This window comes from Amblyomma maculatum, chromosome 8 (genome assembly GCF_055883805.1).
Source record: "Amblyomma maculatum isolate TAMU_Amacu chromosome 8, ASM5588380v1, whole genome shotgun sequence".
NCBI lineage: Eukaryota > Metazoa > Arthropoda > Arachnida > Ixodida > Ixodidae > Amblyomma > Amblyomma maculatum.
The window spans coordinates 120,108,334-120,127,525 of NC_139351.1; the positions used below are offsets into that span (position 1 = coordinate 120,108,334).

At 46.7% G+C, this 19,192-nt stretch overlaps 1 protein-coding gene across 1 annotated transcript; it reads left to right on the forward strand.

Annotated features, from left to right (window-relative positions):
* Positions 1–1,363: 1,363 nt before the first annotated feature.
* On the forward strand, positions 1,364–13,338 carry LOC146182337 (excitatory amino acid transporter 1-like). The gene is made up of 6 exons (XM_084575937.1): positions 1,364–1,625; positions 3,554–3,702; positions 10,264–10,291; positions 11,398–11,741; positions 12,408–12,667; positions 13,128–13,338. Exons 1-6 carry the CDS (start codon positions 1,364–1,366, stop codon positions 13,336–13,338), a joined length of 1,254 nt encoding a protein of 417 aa, XP_084432063.1.
* The last annotated feature ends 5,854 nt before the right edge of the window (positions 13,339–19,192 follow it).

Sequence of the window (19,192 nt, forward strand, 5' to 3'; positions counted from 1 at the left end):
TTCTCTCTCTCTCTCTCTATAACCTGGTGGATAGTATGGATATGACCTATTCTAGAGCAGCATTTGCGAAATCTCACCTGATTATTTGGCTTTCCAAACTCCAGTGTTGCCCTGATTCTATTAGTGATTATATTAGTAAATACTTTGTGCGTAAGGAATAGTGGTCTAATTGGTGTAATTTTTCAAGTGAGGCTGTTCATGGTGGATTATGCATCAAAACCAGGTTTACTGCATGGTTTCCTATCCGTAACACACACACACACACACACACACACACACACACACACACACACACACACACACACACACACACACACACACACACACACACACACACATATATATATATATATATAAATATATATATACCACAAGCGGTGACCTTGTGGTAGAGCATCATCTCATCATCTAGTGGCATCATCTCATTCGAAGCGCAAGTTTGAACCATGCGTTGGACATGCTTTCTACAAATCACATTATTCGTGGTACGCAAGATCTTTCTTAGTTAAGGATGATGATGACAACATTTTTTATTGAAATAAAACATGGTGGTCGGCCGCCCTATTCCGGGAGTCCGTTGGATTCTGCAGCCGATTTGGCCTTTAAGTCCAGCTGGTGCTGAACGTTCGGATCCGAGCTGGACAGCGCTTCCTCCCACCGCTGAATCGTCGGGCTTTTCATCCTGTCTACCTGTCTACTGCGGTGTTGTACTGAAATGCCCATACCAAGTGGTATAGGTTCGTCTCCATGTCACATTGCGCGCATTTATTAAACTTTCCCTTTTGAATTCGGTTAAGTTTTCGCAGCTCGCGCTACATCTTCTGTTTCCTTTTGCAGTTTAAGGGCGGAGGGTCAAGAGCGCCACCACCACCAGTTTTTGACCATATATATTTAGTATCTACAATGTACCCTGACCAATCCTCCGCCGTGGACATGTGCCATTTTGAATTTAGTCATCACCATCAAGAGCGCGCACGACGCCTTGAGAACTGGATAAGGCATACTAGATAAATAGTGTTGGTGGCTTTGCGCCAGGGCGAGACAGACTCCGTCACAGTAGGGAACTGACTTGGCTAGGACCTTTCTGGTCCACCTGGTGAAAAAAGGAAAGCCTCAGAACCAATCCAATCCAGTGGCGCATGCGAACCTTGCGCGAGATGCACGCGCCACAGAGAAGAAGAGCGCTCGATCAGGCTTCGGACGCAAGAGACGGCGATGGTCAGTATACCCTCCTTCAGATGTTCTTTGCATCCTAGCGCCGGGAGCTACCATCGTGGCACACCTCTAGGTGCAGTTGGAGGCGGCCAGGACTGGCGGCACCTACAGGCATGGCTCCGAGGAAGAAGGCGGCAGCCTGTTCCGCATGTCCGAGAACTCACTCAACCTGTGCCTGGTGGGGGCGGCAGCCGGCGGCTTGACGCTAGGTTGGCACATCCGCAACCAAGGCGTGTCTGCGCGCCTGCTGCAGTTGATGGACTTCCCCGGAGAGCTGTATATGCGCATGCTCGAGTGTCTAGCCATGCCCGTGCTAGCGTCCAGCATCGTGGCCGGCCTGGGCAGCATCGATATCCTGCTGGCCGGACACTTCGGCTTGCTAGCCATGCTCTACTTCGTCCTCGCCACCGGTGAGGCCTTTTCTAATGGGACATTCCGGGAGCATCACAGTTTTGGCTAGTTAATGCAGTGCGAGCTTCTTTGACACGCCGTTTGAACCCGTCAGAGTCCGAGGAGCCTTGATAATCGAGAACAGCGTACCTAGCTGTGTAAGGGATTATCACTAATCAGGGTCGACACACGCTGCAATACCACATGCCTACATATTTGAATTTCCTACAAAATAAAAATATAGATATAAATAACGTTAGCAAATGCAAGTGGCAGAAATATCTTATTCTTGAAGACATATGGGTTTAATTATGTTCATTTCTCCAGCACAGATTGCTTTTGTACTGCGGATGTATTGTAACTTTTTGGCATCGTCTATTTTCCTGCTTCTATTACATGAACTTGTGTACACCCGATTGTATCTTGCCATTTGGAGCTGCTGGCGCGATTATCTTGTTTTCCTGTTAGATATGTTTCTTTTGTTCTCTGTGCGTTGAATTCTGAATTGAAATGAATTAATTTGTAACAATCTGTTGGCCTTGTCAATCAGGGGTGGGAGCCTCGTCAAGCTACTGCGTTTGTAGCTTTTTGCTCCTACCCTAGCATTTCTAGTCTGTTCCTCAGGACAAAAATGCTGAATAAAGTTGATTTAATTTGATTTGACGACTGTGGGCATACAGCCTGTAAACGGACTCGAACTGAGGAGAGCGCATTACACTAATTGGGAAGCCTCAGAACACTGAGAGCTCAAGATGGATTCAGGCGGATAGGAAGCGCGTAGTGAATTGGTGGCACGTTGGGGTAAAGAAAGAGGTTCAGAAAACGTGGCTTTGGCGAAAATATGAGCTTGAGGAAAATTGTCGCATTGCAAAGGATGGAACGCTGACTCCAAACAGAACTTTGCTTAATGACGTATAGCGTGCAGTGTGAGACGCCAGAATATGCTGTCGGTGGTGATTTCAGCAAGTCCACGTGCTCTGCCAGGAACAAAGCTCCTTCTGAATGGTGTTGGTTGTGAGGTTTTCCCGTTTAAAACATAAAAAAGTTATAACTGAGTAGTGATAGCGGCGGAGTCTGCCCCGCTATGGCATCAATGCCATGTCAATAGCATCTCTCTTGATAGTATTTTCCAGTCCTGAAGGTGACTTCTTCTCTCTACATACCCTTCATCAAGCTGGGATATTTCACTGTCGACCGCATCGCTGCCTTGCGGTTGTCTGGAAACAAAACCTAGCGGCTGCCACAGGGTAAACAAAACTAGGGTAGCATGGTAGGAACACTTAATAGTAATTATGGTGATGATGATAATGGCTGTAGTGGCGCGCTTATGCTGGCAGTTCATGCAGCTAGCTTAGCATAATCTAGTCATATACGCCATTTGCCAGTATGTTTCTTGGGCCACTTGGTAGCGCATATATTTAGGTTAACACTGCATAGTTACAGTGACAAGAACACTGAAGGCCAGGATGAGCTGTTTCTTATTTTTCTGGTCGTGCTGGTACCTCTACCATGGTGGGAGGGGGGGGGGGGGGGAGGCTACGAATAACGCACGGCAACTGCATCTCATTGCGCAAACAACTGTACATTGAGTGACAATAGAAGCGGAAGGGTACGAGAAGAGAGACGTAGGTAACAAGTTGATGAAAGTGGCTCCCTTCGCAGCAACGAATATAACCCCCAATATTGGCGCATGGAGGCTTATTTTTGACGTCACGGATGACGTCTGAGATGCTCTAGCGTGGAAACGGCGCAAGGCACCCGAGAAAGAATTTCAGCGAAAGCGCATGCAGGTCTAAGAAAACTTTTTAGAGAAGAAGCTGCCGTTATGTATAGTTTCGTTCACACAGGCACTCAGCAAATCCGACTATGGCGACCACGTAATGCTACTTCTTGCTAGATGTTACAATACTGCTTTTCCCGCTTCATTCCCTATACTTCCCGCGCGCAGTCATGGCATCGGCCATCGGCATAAGCGTGGCGCTGGTTCTGGGCCCCCAGCGGGAGGCCTGCTGGCGACGCCAACGGCTCACCCACGTCGACGGATTCCTCGACCTGCTCAGGTACGGCCTGCGCTCATGCGCACTGCTCTTCTATCAGGTTTGCGTTCCCACTGGGCTCATGTTGCGCGAAGATTGTCTCTTTTGAAGCGAAAGCTTCACTACGCCAGCTTTGAGAGCAGTCGGCGTCACGGAGGTTCTCACCTTCAAGTGACATTGACAGATACTGCACCTTTCCTTTCTTATAAACAAATAGTAATAGTTCACACGATAGGAGAGGCACTGTATCTGTCACACTTGCTTTGTGGACACCTGAACAGCGCTGCGAGGGAAGGGAGAAAGGTGAACGTGAAAGCGGAAAAAGAGGAAGGGGTGTCGTAGTGGAGGGATCCGGAGTAATTTTGACCACCTGGGTATCTTCGACAAGTATTCCAGGCAAACGGGAAAATAGTCCAAACGGGTTCTCCAGCCATAACAGCAATTCGTGGCTCACTTGGAAACATCTTCACAATGTATAATGAGCTTGCCATGTTTCGGTAACAAAACGGTTCAAACAGCTTCTCGCGACAGCTTCTCGCAGTCATCTTCAGCAAGCGGTCCTTGAGCGGTCGGCTTTTAAGCGGCGCTCATCTCTCGGTTTAGTTTGGTTTGTAGGGTTTAACATTGCAAAGCGATTCCGGCTGTGAGAGATGACGTAGTGGAGGACTCCAGTTATTTCGACCACCTGGGGTTCTTTAACGTGCACTGACATCGCACAGCACACGAGCGTCGTGCTTTTCGCCTCCATTGAAAAGCGGCCACTGCAGCCGGGATTCGATCCCGCATCAATTTGGGCACAATAGTCAAGCGCTGTAACCACTGCACCGCCATGGTGGAATCTTTTGGAGCAGTGAACATGAACATCTCAGAAAACGTCTTGTAACCGGAGTTACATAGAGGAACGAAGCACTTCCTCCCCATGCCGCCATTTTTCCATTGAGCAACGATCGGAGATAAAATCGCTTCTCCGTGCGATTATTCCCGTGAAGAGGATGACAGCGAAGCCATATGTCAACCACAGCAACTGAGCATGGTGCTAGAAGAATCGCGGTTCCGAGACATTGATGACGTATGTGCCCGTTAACACGAATTGTTTGTGCCGCGAGCACACCAGCCGACCCTGCGTGCCAAGCAGTGCCAGCCTTGTTGAGGGCGCGGGGCTCTCGTTAGAAGAAAACGCGCCTTGCACGGACACTTTTATGTGTTTATGAGGATCGCGAACAGTGACCGCAGTCTTCCCTTTTCCCTGCTTTGCAAATCGGAGGTGGCCCCTGCTGTTCCCGGAACCAGTGGCTGGGTCAAGTGACCGCAGTGTTCAAAACGGGGACGGCAATGGTAAAGGGGAGTCTTCCACCGGCAGTGGAAGAAAACAGCTGCTCGAGGAGCCTCTTAACCCTCTGAGGCCCGATTTATTTTTTCCTGGCTTATACAGCCAATATAAAGACCCATTTTAAACAGCCTTCACTGATCCTGCCCCTCAGTCAACAAGCGCTGGCTAGCAACTTACGTTAGCATCGTGCGCGGTGATGTAGATTGGCGGCTGGACGTTGCAGGCCCGACTCGTGGTAGGGCCCTCTCTCGGCTTGCTGGCAAGGAGGCGCGCCGTAGTATCACCTAAGCTACTTCTGTGGGCCAGATATTTAAAGAGGGGAGGCTACAATGAGAACATACATTATTGTGGGCAGAAAAAAAAAAGAAATTGCAATAACATTTCTCAGTCCGCATCGCAATAAGGCACGACGGGCTATTTTAAGGACAATGTGAAATCGTACCGTAATTGACGCATTTTGCTCACTATTCGCTTACTCTTTTAATTATCCAATCTATGAGAGCTGCATGCGCCATCATTTAAAGATTTTGAGGATTTGTAAACTTTGGTATGCCCCGCACGGGATATCTGAGCAGAGCTGAATCTCGTTTGGTTTGTTTTGTGGGGTTTAACGCCCTAAAGTGACTCGGGCTATGAAAGACGCTGTAGTGGAAGACTCCGGAAATTTCGACCGCCTAATTCTTTACTGTATTTGGGTGCACGTACGTCGTTTCGATTCATTACATGGGCCCTCGTGACTGCGTTAGCATTTCGTACCGATTTTTTACGGACTCTGTTTTTTGGAGGGAGGGGGGGATCAGGGGGAATCAAAATTTTATTGCCCCATAAGCGACGGACCGAGCCCTACCTGAGCCGCTTGCGGTACTGCCAACTTTCTTCGAGGGCGCAAAACATTAATGCCGAAAGCACCTTTGAGTGCGCAAAGCTACTTTATCTTCGACCACACTGTAAAAACAATATTGCACACTTTTCATATATTTAAGCACACCCTTCAGGAAGGGTGCATTGAGGAACTGGTGCACCCTTTTAATGGATGCAGTGTTGCTTGCTGCACCCACTAAAAGGATGTATCAGTACTTCTGTGCACCCTTTCTGGGGGGTGCGAGTTATTGGTACGGAAATGCACCTTTCAGGGTGTGATTTTGTTTACAGTGCACTGTCACCTATGTAGCCTGCCAGATGGCGTATCCTGGAGGCTGACATGGCAACTTCGAATAACGACTTGCTTTTCTGTAGTTCCTTTCTCCGCAAGCCCCGACCATGCTACACCAGCGAGTCTCTTAAACTCGCCGTACCATTCGGGTCCGTTCTGGTTTAAGTTTGCCTTCTGCCGTCAGAGGCCGCATTTCGATGGAGAAATTGGAGAACATGTTTTTGTTGTTTGCTTGCCTGTATATTTGTTTCGTTGTATACGTTTTTGTTTTTTTGTTTGCAGTTATGGCTAACATGCCTCTCTCAGACTGCTGCGTGGTATTGGGTAGAAGTGATTTTTTATATCGGCAGATAACAAGCACAATTCCCACTTTTTGCCCGCAGAAACCTCTTCCCCGACAAGTATACCTCGCAGCTTGCGTCCACACAGTGAGTACAAAAGCCTGAAGTCGGCACACATTAGTGCATTGCCAGCAGAGTGTGAACTATGCATCAAAAAGAAAAAGTAAATTATAAATTATCGATTTTGCAGTATCGAGTGCTGGTCAAACTGCATTTTTGCCCTCTGTTCTCTCCACTTGAAAATGGGAAAAATTAAATTGCAATAATAACAAATTGCCTTTCTCTTCGGATAGACTTTGAAATGAAATAGTGGTTACCGAATTTGTGATTACAGCAGGATTTGAACCATGACTGTTAGTACCCCTTTGTCTTTTTCCGCATACCTCGGCGTCGAGTAAAGCACCATCTGGGGGGCATCGGAAGAACCTGAATTTCGTCACTCCCTAATATATCGCAGTTATCACGTTCATCGTAACGTCGTCGACACGAATCATTTGGTACTACTCGCTTGTGTCTTCGACCAGTGATTGCCTATATAGTGGGATTAGAGTGGCCGCCATCTTGGGTGGTATCACGTGACCTAGGGTGAGAGGGTGGCCGCCATCTTGAGTAGCTAGGATGGCAACCCACTATGGTGAACACTGCTTCGGAGAAATTCTAACTCACGCCCTGGGCGGACACGTGACAGACCCGGACGTGAGAAGTATAATGCTCTTAAACTGAACAAAACTCCATCTAATCTGCACCGTCGACAAGCACCACTGAAACCTTGAACTTGACGTCCTCTTTGCCGGAACGCCGTTTATTTTATTTATTTTTATTTATTTCAGATACTGTCAATCCCCATTGGGATTTTTACAGGATGGGCATATATTTGAACAATGACTACAATAAGGGCGATACAAAGGTTACAAATACATGAATATAGGAAAAAAAACAGCAGGTGATCAACAATGTCTTACACAGCATATCTAGGTAATAATGCAGTTAAACAAGGTAAATAATGTAGTAATACAATAGCTTTCATTTAGAGTATTGTAATTGGTTTCTTATATTTGGTTCGAAATGGTTTACGTGTTGTGTAGTAGTTGTTCTAGAAGGGTTACAAATTTCGGCAATGATGTGCTGTTAGTGATGTGGGAATCTAAACCGTTCCATTCGGTAGTTGCACGTGGAAAAAATGGATATCTAAAACACTCGGTACGGAAAGAATATTATTTGAGAGTTTGTGGGTGTTTATGGCGGGAAGGTCTGCATTCATCTAAAGATATATACAAGGAGCTATCTATGTTTAGTGCATTGTGTAATAACTGGTGGAGTAATTTTAGTCGTGCAAGTTTGGCGCGGTTTTGTAAAGTAAGAATAGAGGCTTCTTTAAGCAATTGGGATGGCGAATCAGTGATCCTATATTTGTTAAATATAAATCTAACTGCCTTTCGCTGTACTCCTTCGATTTTGTTAATAAGCTGCTGTGTATAAGGGAACCAAATTGTTACCGTATTCGAGAACTGGTCGTATAAATGTATTATATGCTAATAGTTTAGTTTCTGGTGGTGCTTCACGAAGTCGTCTTCTCAACAAGAAGCCGGCCGGCTTGCACTTTCCCCTTTTTATTCAATGGAAGCCCAATGAACACGTGATTTTTGCAAATGAATCACATACCGTTTACTATATTCCATACATAAGTCGTATAATATTAATTGTTAGGCCTATACCTAGTGCTATAAAGGACTAGCAATTTTCTCTTGTCGCTTTGCAGATTTCATTTTCGTTCAGGAGTCTTGTGATGCATTTGTAAATATTGAATTGTGGTAGTGGTCTGCTTGCGACGGCCACTTTATAAACAATTTTCGAGTCTTGCTGATTGACCTGCGATCACTCCAAAATAAGCTCAAGGTATAGTGATATCCCAATATGCAGATCTGCGACCCGTATTGTACGGAAAGCGCTCATCTTCATCGGCAGCCTTAGATTCGGTAAGGCCATGGGCTACACTAGGACTGTTATAGTGCAAAACGTGGTCAACATGGTTCCCGAGAAAATCGTTGCTGTGTCGAGGGTCGTGCTTCTGATTGCGGAAAGTAAATGTTTCTGCGTGGTCTTCTCTGGGTGCGTCATCCTTATGCAGATGCTCAATTAGGGTCATTAAGCACACAACGCTACACCCCAGTGTACGACGCCAAGTCAAAACTATGCAGCGGGTCGCATATTTCTATTAAAAGAATTGTTGGAAGCACTTATATATTTTTAAGTGCGGTAAAGACTAAAGCGTTTCCTGCGACTCTGCTTCACGTCATTTTGCCGTATTTTCACTCATTTGCTTCTTTTTTTCCTGCTTTTTGTCTTTTCCCACGTTTTTGACATATGTACAATTTCGACGTCCATGGCTGTTTTGACGTCTACACACTACAACTGCGTCCTTGGCAACTGCGCAGTCGTGGGCCTGCGGTGGAATCGCGATAGTGATTATGAGAAATGGACAATGGACAATCGCTATACTGCCAACCTTCTCGAATACATAAGCGCAACTGGACTTCACTTCTTTTAACTTTTTATCTCCTGCATCCCATTCCCTCTTTCTCAACTTATGCCTTGTGGCAAACTCTTCGAAAAAAAAAAAACTGCGTCCTTGGCTATTTTGACGCCTAATTGTCTTTTTTTTTATCCTCTACTTATATAAATGGTTCACAGGAAGGTTAAGATTAACGATCGGTAGTGAAGGACGGCTGTTCTTGGCCCTACTGGGCTGGGACTGGTAGGTCAAAGCCGCTTGCGGCGGGGGGTAGCCTGCCACCAAATTTTTATTGTGAAAGCAATACTGCTCGCAGTTAGAGCCTTCAGCGTGGGACGGCGGTGGCCACCATTGACCTTTGACCTTTAGACGACCCCCGTAGACGACCCCCGTAGACGACCCCAAGCTGGCAGGAGCTGCCAACTTGGGTCTCTCGTTACGCATGGGACGGTTATGTCAGAATCAGCCTGCCAGGCCCGTGGCATTTCGTTACCCTTCTAGGCCACTAAGGCACATTCATACGGCTTGGTTAAAGCGGGGCTTTATGTATGGGCTGGGGAAGAAGAATTAGAAGAATGCTCGGTCATCCGCAGCTATTGCTTTCGCTCAATATTCGGTTCAGCAGCGTTGAATTTTTTTTTTGTTGTAGGCCGTCATTGCACCCGCCACCGCTTATTTGTGGACGATGGCTGTTGCGGCGCGTGTCTTTCTCTCCCTCTTCTTTTTCTTTCTTCTCTTATTTTCTCTTCTGTCCGCACGAGGCAGCGGAGGTAGCTCAGCTACAGAGCCAGTAGCAGGCCCGTGCTTTTCTTTTCCTTCAACAATAACAGGCGCAGTGTCCGTCACACTTGCTTCTGTGGACACCTAAACCGCAACGTAAGGAAAGGGAGGAAGGAGGGAGTGCTTCATACAACTATTCTTCTACTCATAATAATAATAATAATAATAATAATAATAATAATAATAATAATAATAATAATAATAATAATAATAATAATAATAATAATAATAATAATAATTGGTTCACAGGAAGGGAAAGGCAGTATCTGTCGTTTCTATGGACACCTGAACCGCGCCGTAAAGGAAGGAAGGAAGGTGGGATAGAACGTGGAAAAAGAGAAAGAGGAGCCGTAGTGGAGGGCTACGGAGTAATTTCGACCACGTGGGGATCTTTAACGTGCGCTGACATCAATTCATTTCTCGATGCGAGAATGAATTCAGATGCGAATGTAAACGACGCTTCCTGCCTAACTCTTTTTTTTAACAACTTATTCCTTCACTTGCAGACCGTCACGATTGGGACAAACTCGACAGGTGAGCAATCACGCTTCATAATTTCCTATTGTACCTCTTTTCTCAGGCGAATTTTCCATTCATAAGAATTCTGAAACACCGGGCTACGAACTGCAGCTGCTCTTTGCCGTTAGATTGATGCATTCTGGCATCAAAGGTATTGAAAACGGAGCTTTTAATGACTTGCAAAACGGGCGCTGTCATGACTGTTCAATTTCGTGAACAAACTGTTGGGCCTCGGTACAATTTAAATGTGATAGCACTTGAAGCGTCACGAATTCGAAAATTTTCCGGCGGCATTGGCGTCTAGGGTCGAGCCTCGAGGTGATAACGAAACACCGGTTATAGCGAAAAACTGATACTGAGATTTCGGTTATATTGGAACACAGCGGCTATACGAAATGCTATGGAAAGAGACGCCGGCTGTAAAAAAAAAAAAAAAAAAAAAGGCACTGGATACAACGAAACACGGGCTGTATTAAATAACAGGATATAGAAACACCGGCTATAGCGAAAAACCGATACTGAGACTTCGGTTATATTGGAACACAGCGGCTATACGAAACGCTATAGAAAGAGACGCCGGCTGTGAAAAAAGGCACCGGATACAACGAAACACAGTCTGTATTAAATAACATGATATAGCAACTTGGTAACGATACTATTGACAGATGGTATCGATGATGATAGCTTAGTGAAGTAACCATATCGATAATCCCGTATATAGCGATACAGCATGTGCTATATGTAGCCTGCATACCGATAGAACAAAAGAAGAAAGTTTAGAGGACAAGCCCAACTCATTACATTACCATCAGCCCATTTGAGCACTTCTAATACTTTTAGCCGCGGATCTCAGAGGCTTGGCCACACCGCCACTGGCTTCAAGATCATGTTCACAATGTCCTTCTCTGTGTATGCGTCAAGCGTTTGAGTCTAGTGGCGCAAAAGAATGGTAAATCTGACTTGTTCTGTAATAAACCAACTTTTTTTCTGCCAAACATACATGAGCAAAGCGAAAAGGAGCCAAAGAGTTTGCCTTATGTTTTAAAATCCAAAATCCGTTAACAGCATCTTCGGCGTCCCTTAAAATGCCCACTTGCGCTTCTTTTGTTACTCATGGGAAGGCGACGAGCCCTTCATATTGATCTCCGAGTCCCGCGCCAACATCCTGGGCATCTTGTCGGTGTCGGTGATGCTGGGCGCCGTGCTGTCGGTGGCGGTGAGCGAGTCGGATGCGCTGCTCAACCTGTTCGTGGGCCTGAGCAACGCCACGGTCACCGCGTCCCACCTGACCGCCTGGTTCTCGCCCATCGGCGTCTTCTTCCTGGTCGCCACCCGGCTGACGCAGCTACGAGACTGGGACCGGGCGTACGGCATGGCACGGTCCTTCTTCCACGTCACACTTGCCGGACTTGCCGCCTATGGCCTGGGGCTGCTGCCCGTCCTTTACGTGCTTGCCACACGCCAGGTGCGCACTCACAAAGTGTGCGAAGTACACACACGCACTCAAGCACGCACACAGAAATATAAGCGATGTCTGGCACTCGGAAAGATACATTCTATGTCCTGTCTAATATTGAATTTATGCTTACGTTTGGTCTTATATATTGCTGTCTTTAGCAACGTTAGAGACGTGAGTAGACCAATTGAGGGAAGGGGTAACGGTTACACTGAGATATTTATAAGAGTCAACTGCGGAAATTTTAAAGCCAAATATATAGTATGTAGGTGGATGAAAGGACGGTCCACGGTTGAATGTAATTAGTGACGTCTTATTTGTGTTCAGAGACATGAACCATTTGCCGCGCCAGAATTCGATATAATTAAAGTCGTTTTGTAAGATATACCAGGTTTCCGAGCTATATGTAACAAATGTTGCAAGAATTATGGCGAGCTTAGCCCCAATGAAACCAATTCAGAGCTGTGCAGAGTCGCCCATCCCTGCAGTATTTTTGTTCATAAATAATAATTAGTAAATACTATTTAGCCATTTTAATTATTTTCTTGAGGAAGAAAGTCTCAATAAGAATGTTGTAGATCGCCTAGAAAGTCGGGTAGCTACGCTGAAAGTGGCAAGTGGCAAGTGCTCCGTGAGGATCGACCCTTGATGGCAGCAGGGCTCGTCCGGCTGCAGGACCCTCGCGGCTTCTTGCGTGTCACCCTGGCGCCGGCAATGAAGGCGTTCCGCTCGGCGTCTCGCACCGTTAGCGTGCCGGACACTATCGAGGCTCTAGAGGACCTTGCCGGCCTGGAGCCCCGCATCGTGCGCTTCGTCATCCCCGTCGGCGCCAACGTGAGCATGTCCGGGACGGCCCTCGTCGCCGCAGCCACGGCCGTCCTCATGGCCCGCCTGGACGGACTTGAGATGGGCGCCGAGGAGCTGCTCATCATCGGGTAAGAGGGCCCTGACATTAGAAAAATAGAGGGGGGGGGGGGTGCATCTTACATTTACGCAGCTGTTTGAGAAGTAGAATTATTAGCGCGTCAGGGGGGTCTGAAATTACGTTCTCCGTTTGCAGACCACAGGCTCAGAGCATCTGTACTTCGAATTAAACGCGGGTGTTAACGTTGCGCTGAAGACCACAAAGATGGCGCATTTGCGAATATCGAAGAAAACAGCTACACTTAATTTACCTGCATGACGCTTCCTGAATGGTCTATCTGGCAAGAAATGTGTTCCTTATGTACTTCCTTGGAAATGGCGAGATTGGTTACACACATATGGGACGGGTGTTTACACAGTCTAAGATGTGGGCTTGACGCGATATTAAGCAGGGGCTACGGGCAATTTGGAAACCTCAGCTTCGCTAGTTCGCGGCCCGCGAATGTATGACCTGCTGTATGTGTCTCGCAGAACGATGGTGGTGCTGGCCAGCCTGGGCGCGGCGAGCATTCCGAACAGCAGCATGCTAACCGTGCTCATGATTCTGATGGCGCTGGAAGTGTCCAGCCGAGACATCAGCCTCGTCTTCGCCATAGACTGTGTCGTGTACGTCCACTACAACTACAACGATGATATTGTCCATGGACCGCGTCCCGACAGTGGGGAGGCGGGCGCAAAATAGTTCGTGTTTGCAGCCGTTCTGCTTGGCAGTCATGACTGGGCTGTCATTTTCCTGTAGTGCATACTCCTCTCGGCCGCCAGGCGAAATACGTTCGACGGCACGCACTGCTCCCTAGCATATTTTGCACAGAAATTCGTTCACAATAGTGGGTTAGGCTCAAGCAGCCCTAGTGAAAAACACCGTATGAGTCACAATAACCTCATACAGATTTCTCATACTAAACTCATACAAATCTCATTAATTCTCATGTTTCTCATATATGATGAATGAGTTTGATATGAGATTATATGAGATCTGTATGAGATTAGTATGAGTTTAGTATGAGAATCTGTATGAGGTTATTGTGACTCAGTGTTTTTTCACTAGGGCTAGTAGTTCCGTACAGGGCATATCTCATGCACTTAGCCTGTACAGAGACGTGTGAGTTCTGTGAACATGCCATGACTGTGCATCTTCCCTCTACACTGCTAAACAGGCGAACCTGGCCGTGTTTTCTCCCTTGAAGCGAGGGCAGGGGGGAACAACATAATGTTTCCATTTGTGAGGACTTAGAAAATGCTTGCACTGCACGTAATTATCGTTCAGCTGTTCGTCACGTCGATGAAAGAAGGAGATCGTTTCGTGTAAAAGCACGTGCAGCGATCCTTTCCCCCATTTTCGCCTGGCATCCCTGTAAAAATGGTGGCCGAGGAGGTTCCGCGTTAAAGAAGTCTCTGAGCAAAGGAGGGAAATTCTTGTTCCTGACAACGGTGATGCATTTCGGACTTGCGCAAGACGTCTATAGCCATTTTTCAGCTCTTTTACGGTGTTTGTAAGCAAACGTTTCGTGTTTAGTGGGCCTGTGTACCTCTTCCTAGGCCAGCGTCATTGCGCTTTTCCAATAATAAGGCACCCTTTGTCGCAGGGGACGGCATTAATAGATAGTCAGAGAAAAAAAATGAATTCAAACCAGACAAGGTTTGCTGATAAAAGAAATCATTTGTTTAGAGGGATCTTACCGACACTGCGACCGTTTCCGTACGACGGTCAACATCTTCAGCGACTCGGTGGGTTCGGCGATTGTGCAAAAGTTCAGCCGCCTCAAACCCCTCGAGGACAGCCAGGACGAGAGCGGAGATGAGCTGGCGCCCAACCAGAGGCCCAAACCGCAGCTGAAGTCTGAGACGGAAACTAGCCCAACGGCCCAAAATCGGTGATGCCCAGAGGTTCGAGCCCTACGAGGCAAAGCACAAGCCTCCCTGGACGTCGAAGCAGCAGCCGGAGCTGGCAATGCAGCAAGCGAGTGTAAGCGCGAGCCCCACGCCCCCCGGATGGAAGCACCACTACTTGCCACCATCTAGAGACACCACTTCTGTCGTGTCATCCGTAGGTTTGTACCAATTTTATACACATCGCCTCATGCGTACGTATCACCTGACACCTAGTTCGTGACCCGGCGGCCGGTGGGTCTCTGGCCACATCGCGGGTAGCATGTTTCTCGTTCCTGCGCTCTCGAGGTCAGACTTCTCGCTGTTAGCGAAGATCCGCCCATATTTTGGGTTTTAAACAAATCATTGTCTCGTGTATGCATTAATAGTAAATTGTAAATTGGTTAGGAATGGAAAGGCGCAGTATCTGTCACCCTTTCTCCGTGGACCATGTGATAAGGAAAGGGAGGAAGGTGGGAGTGAAAGCGGAGAGAGAGAGAGGTACCATAGTGGAGGGCTTCGGAGTAATTTCGACCACCTGGGGATCTTTGATGTACACTGACATCGCATAGCACACGGATGCCTCTCCGTTTTGCCTTCGTCGAAACGCAGCCGCCAGCGGTCGAGTTCACACCTGGCTACTACGACACAGCAGTCGGGCATCTTAACCACTGCGCCACCGCGGCGGGGCACGAGAAGAGATATCCGCCAGTCTTTTGCCGGAGCGTTTGCGCAGGCGATGTATACACTCTAGGTCCAGAGCATATGCTGCCCTGTACGCACGGTGGTCTGAAGGTTTCATATATAGTTTTTTAAATTTGCTAAATGGCAAATGTATTAAGCGTTCAACAAGTCCAGGGCTGTTTAGCAGCGTCCGAGTGAGAGCGTATAGGTTTTTCCATATATTAGTTGTTGAAGAAAACGACGCCACATTAACCAGCATTTATTGATGTCCTGCGACATGTGGTCGGGAATAGAAGTATATTCGACCACATGACACTATAATGTCTTGAAATTCACTTAACAGCATGCCTTGCCTTCTTTGCGTGTAAGAAATAAAAATACATAAACGCGGTGTTGCCTCGTTTACGTGAACCCGACAGCAGCAGGTCGAGTCAGTGGTTCGAGCAGGGGGTCTGCCCAACTCGCTGACTGTTCCCATGAGCTCGATAAGAGCGAGTCAACCTTTATAGCGACACGCTCTGCAAGGAGAGCGACCGCACGAGTGATACATCGGTTACCACTTGTGTCCTTCCCTGCCGAAAAGCTTTCCCCAAGCGTTGAATAGGGTTAAATGTAATTTACGGAGGGGCTGTGTGTCAACCCACCCCTTGCGGCGCATTTGAGGGGTATACTCCAGTTAACATAACCAGTTATCAGCTTTCTGCCCAACAGCTCGACTCTCCTCTGCTTTATCGGGTTCACATAAGCGCTGATACTGTGATGTGGCAGCACTTCTTCCGATCTGATTTATATTCAATTCATTCTTTTTCACAACACCGTTTCCAGTGTCCTTTTTTAGGGAAGATGTCGGTGCGCCATTTAAATAGACCTGACCAGAGTGGGTTCAATTGATTATCGGGTCGAGAACTGGTCACTGGGTACATACAAACGCCACGGGGTTGGATCGCGGCGTCGAAGGGCCGAGCTCAGTCAACTCCGACGCAAGGGCTATGTGGACTCGCTCGATCCAGTTGCAGGAAACATGTAAACGCGGTAGAGTAGAGTCGAGGTGGAGTATAGGGAGCATGATCGGTGATGGTGGATCAGTTTGCCGGAAAAACGACTGCGGTAAGCCGGCCTACCCACCGAATTTTTTAGACTGACGAGGAAATTTTTGTTCTCCTTACTTTGATTGCAGAAAGAAAGTAAATAAGCTGTTCCACTGCCAGCTCCAGGAAAACCAATGCGTTTCTCGGATCTGCAGGCGGGAATGGATATAGAAATGGCTTGGCTGTGAGAACAGACTTACTTGCCATGCTTTAATTCAATACAAAACTGTAAGATTTGGAAGTTTTGAAGCTTAATTTAAAAGTGTCTATTTTTATAAGCGCCTGTAGAAACAAAAAATTGTCAATACAGCAAGCGGCCCAATTGTCAGAGTATGCTGCACAGAAGAAAAGAACGATTGCTTCGATAGCCACCTCTGTCAGAAATTGTTATGCTGTCAGGAAGGAAACATTTTAAGCACATTTTCCCGATTTTTCGCTTAACTGAAATTGTTTGAGTCAGTTCTGTGGGGTGTGTGTGTATAAAAAGGTGCAAAGAAAAGGCGTCGTGGCAAAATAAATTCCATTAGCAATCAAAATCATCGGAAAACACCGCAGTATTGTCCACGACGACTTAGGCGATAGAATGATAGCGAAATCAATAGAAACAAAGGGACGGGAACTCAGCGAGATCGGAGTGCGCTCAAGCAGGAAGGAAATGGCTGGAGCAAAAACTAGAGCAGCCGTGTGCTAGTTTTTCGTCTCAACGCGAGGGGCCGCCTCAACAGCAGTTCCTTCAGGCGGCTTTATGTAAATCGGACTGGGTCGAGTCCACTCAACTTGAGCTGCACTGTCGGGTCCTTATAAGCAGGGCATGGGTTGAAAATAAGTGAAGTCGACTAGACCCAAACATTAAATCCGCCGCAAGGAGTGGATTTCTCTGAGCTCCCTCTCCAAATTACCATTAATCCTCTTTCCCACTTGGAGAGAACATTTTCTGCAAAGACGAACGTAAGCGGGAGCCTATTTGCATGCGCTCGAGCCTAATCGTTGGACTCAGCTGACCTTGCTCAGCTAGACCCCCTGACTCCTATCGCCACTGGCGGGCCCGGTGCATATAAGCTGCGCTATAGAATCGCAGAGTACCGGTGTTTTGTTGTGAAAGCAACGCCGTAAAGAAGCGCTACGCCGCGTAGCTACGGTCTACTCATAAAAAAAATCAGCCTGCCATGACATTTGAATTCACGTTACCCCTATGCCATGGGCAGGAGCTTCCAACTCGGGTCGCTCCTTTCATACGGGAGGGTGATATCAGAATCGGCCTGTCAGAACCGTTTGCATTTTCGTTACCCATACGACACGCAGGCACGTCTATACGGCTTGGTTGAAGCGTGACTTTTTATGTGGGCTAGTATATAACTTACACTCTAGCATCATACCCTTAAAAGATGAGCTTAAGTGACCTAATTATATAGCATCTTACAATGATAGGGCGTGATATGGGAATAATGTTACGGGCGAAAGAAGCTTCCGCCGTTGCTTTAAACTTAAGTTAACCAGAGCTAAACCACAGCCAACTGTTTATTGCGTCGACATCATGTATAGGTTTTCTGTATAGGGAGTACAGCGAGACACTACTGTGCCTTGTGTGTTGCAGAAGTCATCAGCCTAACTGCACCCACTGCGGAACAAAGCTTGTTCCATATCCGGCATAATTCCCGAATTCCCGAAAGCTTATTAATCTCATCCGCCCACCTTCCCTTGGAACCTAGTCTGCCATAATTAGCGACCCTCAGTTACCTTTAATTCGCATTGTGTGTCCTGCCCATGTTAATTTTTTCTTTTCTTTCACAGCAACATCAGTAACTTGCGATTCTTGCTATATCCTATCGTTACACATATTTTCTTTTTTATGACTCTGAGTTGTCTCCAGTTTATTTTGAACACTTTAAGTTAGGTTGTACGTTTCTTTTAATGGTGGACAGTTGTAGTGTACTGTTCTCCGGAGTGATACGCTAATCTGTGTTGCGTTGTGTTGTGTTGTGTTTTATGGCCCATAGGCAGCTAAGGCCATCATGCGCCAAACTCGGAGTTTACATATTTGTTTGGTGAAAAGAAGCAAGCGATTATTTTAATACACTAGAGTAGGCTTAGGATGTTGGCATCTTTTAAGAAATCAACGAGAGAAGACGTTTTAACCAGTGAATTTTCTCCTAAGAGTAAGCTAGGGTGTAGGGGAATGTAGTTGTCATAGAACTGTGGGAAATGCTTTTTTCTATGTTGATCGAATTTTATACAGGATATTAGGATGTGGTTTATGGTGACCACCTCTCCGCAGTGTTCGCATATGGGTTTGTCTTTCTTTGCTGGAATGAAGTTATAAGTCAGGTGGGTGCGTTCGATACGAAGGCGGCATAAGATTACTTCAATAAAATGTTCTTGATGGCTGCATGTTTTCCATTCTTCTATAACTGGCTTCACTAGGTGTAGCTTGTTATTAACTTCGTTATCCCACGCATCCTGCCACTTTTGTTGTCTCACTTTTCTTCGTATGAATTTTATGGCATCATCGTGTGGAATTCTCACTTTCTGTACTTGAGCATTGCAGGCGGCCGCGGAACATGCATCATCCCTCTCGTTACCGCTGATTCCAACGTGGCTTGGCACCCAGCAAAATCAGATATTAAGTCCTTGTGCTATTGCTATCACTACGTAATGGACTATGTCCCCTACTAAAGGTTCTGTAGCATTTTTTTTTTTCATGTAGTGATGCGAGTACGCTCAGAGAGTCTGTATAGATGATACTGATACAGTAATCTGTCACTCATGATGTGGATGAGTGCTTGCACAGTGTGCTCCATCCCAGTCTTCTAAATATTATTTTTTTCATTTTCGTGGGCCAGGTTCAGTGCCTGGCTACCAGCCGTAAACTGCCGTTCCTTCCCGAGACTCTTGAAT

Coding starts and splice junctions, on each gene's coding strand:
- LOC146182337 (XM_084575937.1), top strand. CDS start 1,364: ATGTCCGAGAACTCACTCAACCTGTGCCTGGTGGGGGCGGCAGCCGGC. Junction 1,626..3,553: donor CTACTTCGTCCTCGCCACCG/GTGAGGCCTTTT, acceptor TCCCGCGCGCAG/TCATGGCATCGGCCATCGGC. Junction 10,292..11,397: donor GATTGGGACAAACTCGACAG/GTGAGCAATCAC, acceptor ACTCATGGGAAG/GCGACGAGCCCTTCATATTG.